This window comes from Lipotes vexillifer, unplaced genomic scaffold (genome assembly GCF_000442215.2).
Source record: "Lipotes vexillifer unplaced genomic scaffold, Lipotes_vexillifer_v1.1 scaffold230, whole genome shotgun sequence".
Lineage (NCBI taxonomy): Eukaryota > Metazoa > Chordata > Mammalia > Artiodactyla > Lipotidae > Lipotes > Lipotes vexillifer.
Genome location: NW_006775143.1, coordinates 9,325,213 through 9,332,241, shown reverse-complemented (window position 1 = coordinate 9,332,241; position 7,029 = coordinate 9,325,213). Strand labels below are relative to the sequence as shown.

The 7,029-nt window shown below is 39.5% G+C and overlaps 1 protein-coding gene across 1 annotated transcript in view; it reads right to left on the bottom strand.

Annotated features, from left to right (window-relative positions):
* Positions 1–718: 718 nt before the first annotated feature.
* Positions 719–7,029, bottom strand: part of TMEM245 (transmembrane protein 245) — a 102,140-nt gene continuing 95,829 nt past the window's right edge. The window contains exon 18 of the mRNA XM_007449811.1: positions 719–995. Within this exon, the coding sequence (XP_007449873.1) occupies positions 950–995 (46 nt within the window). The 3' untranslated portion in view covers positions 719–949. The remainder of the gene's footprint in view (positions 996–7,029) is intronic.

Below are 7,029 nucleotides of genomic sequence, written 5' to 3'. Positions count from 1 at the left end.
TAAAAAAAAAAAAAAAAAAAAAAAAAAAAAAAGAGTCTATGTGCAAGGCACTGTGCTAAGTGATGGGAAAATACTACACAGATATAAAATTTTACTGCTAATAAAACTAATCGGTCAAATTCCAAATAGTGAAACAGGGATACTTTTAATGATCAGAGCACTGCTGCCCCTGAGATTTTTTTCTTAAAACATTTGGAAAGAAAAACATTACAACATGAATTCTATCATACTGTTACCATTAATAGCAGCTTAATAAGTATTTAATTTCAATGTGGTCAGCCAAGTTTTAAAAATTTGGCAATAGAGCAGTAGGGGATGGAGGGAGAAGGGGAGGAAGAGCTTCGGTCTTTCTGCGGTCTCCTGTGGTTGTAACATACAACTAACTGAACTTCAAATAAGCCATCTGCCCTTACACTGAAGATTTGCTCTTCCTTACAGAGAGGACCATACACTGTGGAAGAAGGCAGAAGACTCATTTTTCCCGCTCAAGCAACTACATTCTCAAAAGTGAAAGCCCTCTTCATGGAAAAGCGACTGTCACAGAAAAGTTTAAGGACAGATTTCTTAAAACAGGAGAAAACTACACTGTATACAGCAGGTAGTTTAGGACCCTTTAAAAAACTTTATAAATACATATTATAATACACATAACCAAAGTGGGAAAATTTCAAGCCATGGTACCAGTTTATAAACTGAAACTTTTCAAGCCATCTTAGCGACAGTTAAGTGAGTAAACCACATTTCTGAGCTCCAAAGCTGTGCTTTAAAATGCAAAGCACAGCAAGTCCTCTCTTGTCCGGGCATTCTGTATGGAAGTCTAGGAGGCTTCTGCTTCTTTTCCTGGGCTCTGTTTGCCAGGCACAGCTGAAAGGATAGGAGGCCACAGCTGAGCTAAACTCACAGTCAAGGTTGAATTTCCTAGAGAAATCACTGCGGTTTAGAAACCAAGTCAGTCTACTGAAGGCTTCAGATCTTCAGAAATGTCACGGAAAGTCCTTTAAGAAGAAACACAGAATGATTAGTCTTGCTTTCGGAAAAGGGGAAATAATAAAACCACAGAGAAGGGAGGGAGGGACGGAGCGAGGGACGGAGGAAGGAAGGAAGGAAAGAAAAATAGCATCTAACCAGTAATTCACTGCCACAGAATATCTTATTTTTATAATTTGAGAGCCTTGATGAGGTTATGTAGTCACTATTTTTTTCCTGATATTTTCACCGAGTATTGTTTCAAAGTCTGATAGCTGTCTCTCAATCTTTAGTTACAAGAACTCCAGTTTTTTGGAGGGTCCATCCAAAGGACTATTTCCCCAGACTCTCTTGAAACTAATGACCATGTGACTAAGATCTGGCCAACTGGAAGTGTTGAGTGACTTCTGGGCAGTGTACTTAAAAGAGAAGGGTAATCTTCAATCCTTCCCCCTTCTTGCTGACTGGAAAGTAGACACAATGATGTTAAAGAGAAAATCACTAAGAAGCCAAAGATTAAACGTTAGCAGGATAACTTTTATTGCAAAATAGGAAAACTGACCCAGCAATGTCCAAACTCTGAGGATTGTGGTTCAGGGCAGGAGAAATGGGGTAGGTCTTTTCAACAGATGACCTTGTACTTGTACCGTCTCTAACCTACATCAAGCAAGCCAAGTAAATGTAGCTAATTGGCAGGCAATATCTGGGTTGGATGGAGGTGGTCTGCTGCATCTTTGTGGTGCCTACCTTAGGACTATAATAGCTAGTTGGCCTTTGCTACATAATTTTTATGCCCAAGCTAAGATGATATCACCCAGCCAGGTCTGCATCTGTGTTGGCAGCCACATGGCCAGGTCAGAGTTTAGCAATGAACATGAGCTCAAGCACCCATCTTAGATGAAAAGACCTCACACCAAGGCTGGCGTTAAGGTGGGGCAAAGCTTGGCATAGATGTTTGTGGAACAGACACACTAGTCCTGATCTGCCTGTCTCTGCACTTCTTACACCCAAGAGAGAAATAAACTTCTGGCTCATTTAAGTCACTGTTATTTTAAGTTCTACTGATGGTGGATTTTTTTTGAGTTTGTTTTTTGGTTATAATACAGGCAAATCTATCTTAACCGATACAGATATGAAGCACAAGTTTATTACCATCCTTTTAGATAGAGGTTGCCTTGCTCCTTTACAACAATATCACCCATTAGGAGGGTTCAACAGGCAGGGCAGAGGTAAATTAAAGACTAACCCTTTAGCACAATGTAGGAAGTACTTTAATGTCAAGAGGGGCACAGGTAAAATGTTACATAAAAAAGATTACATTCAAGGATGCTCAGTTATCTCAAGGCTCCTTCACTGCATGAGGCCCTACATCGAAAGGAACAGCTTTGAGGAAGGGGTAAGCTTCCTGGCTATGGTTCCTGTGGCTCTGAAAGGGTTTATATGCGACATGACTGAACCCCATGTTGAATATATGCTGATAGGTTAAAGAACTGGAATGAATTTCTTTCCTTAAATATTTTTATTTATACCTGGAGAAAAATTCCCCCAAACTAAGATTTATACAGACACAAATGTTCTATATATATATATATATATATATATATATATATATATTAATATCCATCTAGCTCTATATCCATCAAATCAGAGTTTCTCAACAGCAGCACTGTGGACCATTTTGTGCATTGTAAGATGTTTAGCAGCATCCCTGCCTTCACCTACTAAGCTGTGATGATGAACATGTCTCTAGACATTGCCAAATGCCCCCTGAGGGGAGCAAAATCACACCCTCCTCCCAGAACCATTGCTCTAGATAGCGATCTACTCATTTTATATATCTATTTTTCACAGTCTCACCTAAATTTTTGTTTTTACATTTGTGTATAGGCAAAGCTGGCTACAAGTTGCCTCAGACTATATGAATTTCAAGTAGCACTTAATTCCGGGAAGCCCTGGAAAAAATACCCTTTAAAACCAATAACCAAAAACTTGTCAATATTTCAAAGCATCTTCCAACACCCAAAACGGTTTGTAAACTCATTCTTTGATATGTTTTCAACTTTCTAAGATACCTGCAAATTTGAATCTCTAACTCTTCAATTCCCTAAATTATGAATGAAAATTTCTGCCTCAGGGCAAAGATGCATGAAATAACATTAAGACTGTGGTTCCCCTGGCAACTGCTTTCTGTTGACAAGTAAGCTTAGCTGTGACCTTGAAATTCATACCTACTATTCAATTCCGCCTCCAGGCCAAGAAAGTCTCCAGAAGGACTCAGAAGAAAGAAAACAAAGTGAAGCAAGCTAAGAAAACAGTTGCTAAGTGTTTTTTATCTTAACAGAAATAGAATGGAGGGGGGGGGGATATGTGTGTGTAAAACCCTATAGAAGTAACACTGATCTTAACTGAACCTCAATTATCTCCTGGAAAACAAACTCTATAAGCTAGAGATAGAGAAATAATTTCTTTCTGGCCTCATCAAAAGGCACAGTACTAACTAATCTGCAGGGCTCATAAATCTGTAACTCTCTAGATTAGGAAGAAACAAAGGAATAAATATTGCATTGACAGTATTTCCTTCTTGCTTGCCTTTTTTTTTTTTTTTTTTTTTTTTTTTTTCCTCAAACGCCACTTTAAGGTATTGACTAGCTTCATCAACTGAAATATTAAAGAATATCATCTACGAACTGCATAGATCAGTTATAGTAAAGAATTTACACCCAATGGGAATGGGTGCTAGTGAGGCAGGAGTGTTAGAAACAACAGGGTGTCCATTTTTTTTTTTTTTTTTTTTTTTTTTTTTTTTTTTTTTTTGCCTCAAAGCGCAACTTTCGGGATCTTAATTCGCCAACCAGGGATTGAACCCAGGCCCTCGGCAGTGAAAGTGTCGAGTCCTAACCACTGGACTGCCAGGGAATTTCCTTAACAGTATTTCTAAAAATGGCAAATGTTCTACCTAAACTATCTAAATACAGTATTCTTTCCCATACCATAAGGATTATTACGCTCCTTTGAACCATAGTGGTAGAATTTCTCAAGAACAAGCAATGTACAATGGGGCCACATGAGACTGGGGGGGGCAGAGGACTGCTATTAACATTTTATAGTTCCTTTAAGAGCAATGGAGATTGTGCGGTGTGATTTCTCATTTACAATCTCTGCTCCTTGGAAATATTTTGGGATGTGCTTCCCCTAAAGTTTCAATGAGATTTTTAAAAATCCATTTATGTGAATGTTTAAATCTTTTCTGATTTAACACCTCAAGAATTGTTGACTCCCAGCCTCCCAGAGAAGCAGAGTAAATTGTGGATGTTTAACTTACTTTCGTTGGCTCAGGATAGCAAGTGTGTATTTCCTAGACCCTCACCCGCACATCTTGTGACAGAGCACATGTCATCACTATTATGGACATTCCTTCCCTTCCAAAAATTTGGAATAAAGTTCTAAGGCTGGGGTTTGCCATGGCCACTCCTCTTTTTATCAGCCTCACAGTTATAATGCAAAAATCTTTTAATCTGATCTGCTCTTGGTTTCACTAATCTATTAATTCATCAAATTTTCATTGAGCACTTTCTATTTGCCAAACACCATGCCAGGAATGGTAACACAGCTGTAAACGAGTTAGACACAGTTCCTACCTTCAGAAAGCTTACCAATTAGTGGAAAGACAAACACATTTATATAATAGGTATTAAGTTAGGATAAGTGGAAGATGCTATGGGAACACATAGCAGGGACATCTTATCTAGTCTAGAGAGTTCTAGTAATGCTTCTCCAAAGAAGAGTACTTTAAGTAAAGGTTATGATACTGGACTTGGCTACAAAGGGGGTAGTATTCTTTACAGAGGGGAAAACATGTGCAAAGATCTCACTGACTCCAGGAAACTAAACAAGTTCAATATGGCTAGAAAAGAAAATGTAAGGCAGGCAACAGAGAGAGATGAGTCTGCTGAGGTAGACACAAAAAGGCACAAAAAGTCTGATGGGCCAATTTAAAGTTTCAACTTCACCTTGAAGGCCATGGGACGCCACCATGGGAATTTTAAGCAGCAGAGGCATTTAACAGTTATGCTCCAGAAAAACCAGAGAACAAGACGGAAGTAAGACTAGAGGCAGGGACCAGTGAAGAGGATGTTGAAGAAATCCTGGCATTGGGTCAACACCATTGGGAAGACAGAGGAATGAACAGATTCAGCAAAGTTTTTAAGTGACAGTGTCAAAGGAGAAGCAACCACCAACAGAGGGGGAGTAGAGTACAGCTCCCTTCCCATCTCCAGTTCTCTTTTTTCCCTCATTATCCTAAACTGGAATGATGGGGAATACACTCCAACTGAAATCCTTAAGGTTAATGTAAAGATCTGGAGGAGTGGTGACTGTTTTTTGGAGAACATCTTCATATCTTATTTTGCAAAGACAAAAATAACTTGTTGCTCTATAAAAAGTAGGATGTGTTACACCATAGCTTAACTGCCAAATACTGATCTTTCTTGACTTAGGATGGTATTACGTCCCAATAAACCCACTGTAAGTTGAAAATATCCTAAGTCAAAAAGCACTTAATACACTTAACCTAAGAAACATCATAGCTTAGCCAAACCTACCTTAAACATGCTCAGAACACTTACATTAGCCTACAGTTGGGCAAAATCATCTAACACAAAGCCAATTTTATAATGAAGTGTTGAATATCTCATGCAATTTACTGAATGCTGTACTGAAAGTGAAGAACAGAACGGCTGTCTGGGTACTGCATGGTTGTAGGCCTATCAGTTGTTTCTTTACCTGATCGTGTGGCTGATTAGGAGCTGCAGCTGCCGGGCTGCCGCTGCCCAGCATCACGAGAGAGTATCGTACCGCATTATCACTAGCCCAGGAAAAAACCAACATTCAAAGTTTAAGTACAGTTTCTACTGAATGTGTATCACTTTCACACCATCACAAAGTTGAAAAAGTTATAAGTTAAACCTTCTTAAGTTGGGGACCATTTGTAATTTCTTTTATGAAAAAATACTGAACTTTGATTGAACTTTGGGTATTAAATCATGAAAGATAATCACAGTCAGGTTAAGATAATGCTTCTAAAAACAGCACAGTTACTAATTACTCTATCCTAGAAAAAGATAAAGCTGAGTTCCTAAAGGGCCACATTCCAGCTGTCACCTCCAGTCATAACACGGTATGACAGAGGGCAAAGGAAAACGTGAATACAGATAACAGCATTCCCACAGGAGTTCCTGCGACATGCCCTTACTTTCTCCTTACAGATTTTTCTGAGCTTTAACGTTCAGAGACTGCTGCTTAGTTTTTGGTACGAGTGAAATAAGTACATCAAATCAAGTCTGATTATCCTGTCCAAAAATCAAGAAAGTACTTGAAAATGTGTGACTGCAGGGTGTTTTGATCCTTCCCCACACCTCCCAAACAGCCCCAGTGTTAACAGAGAACAGGGGAAGCAATAGGTTCTGATTATTGAATCAAGGCCAAAATAGCTGGGAGCCCAAAGTTGTGCTGTGTCTGTAACATTCACCCTTGTGAAATAGTGCAACCACCACGATCAACAGTGAGAAGCAGAGAAAAGGGGTCCACCCTCCTTCATCTTTCCTTAGGTGGACAGTCATTCATCCATCTGAAGGTACATGGCAGTACACAGAAATAGCCATGCAAATGGGTCTTCTCAGCCACCAGCGCTTCCATCTGCAGTTTGAAGGTATTATCTGCCTAATGGAATGAACAATCCACCCTCCATTACCACACTGTAACAACATGAGAGTTCCTAAGATAAGCCGAACCCTTCCACAGCTCATGCCTCTGTAGAGACTATTCCCTCACAGCCCATTCATTCCTTCAACTAGGAAGAGAGCACTTTCCAAGGTTGACAGGTGCTGTGGATACACCAGTAACTAACATGGACATGACCCCGCAGTTAACAGCAACCACAGTCAAGCGGGAAAAGACAAAGAATCAAGTGTATAAGTGAAAGTCGTAGGAGAAAGGAAAGGTGCTATCTGTAAGAGCATTAAACTAGCAGAAGGAAGTAACCTAATCTTGGGGGTAGGGAAAGCT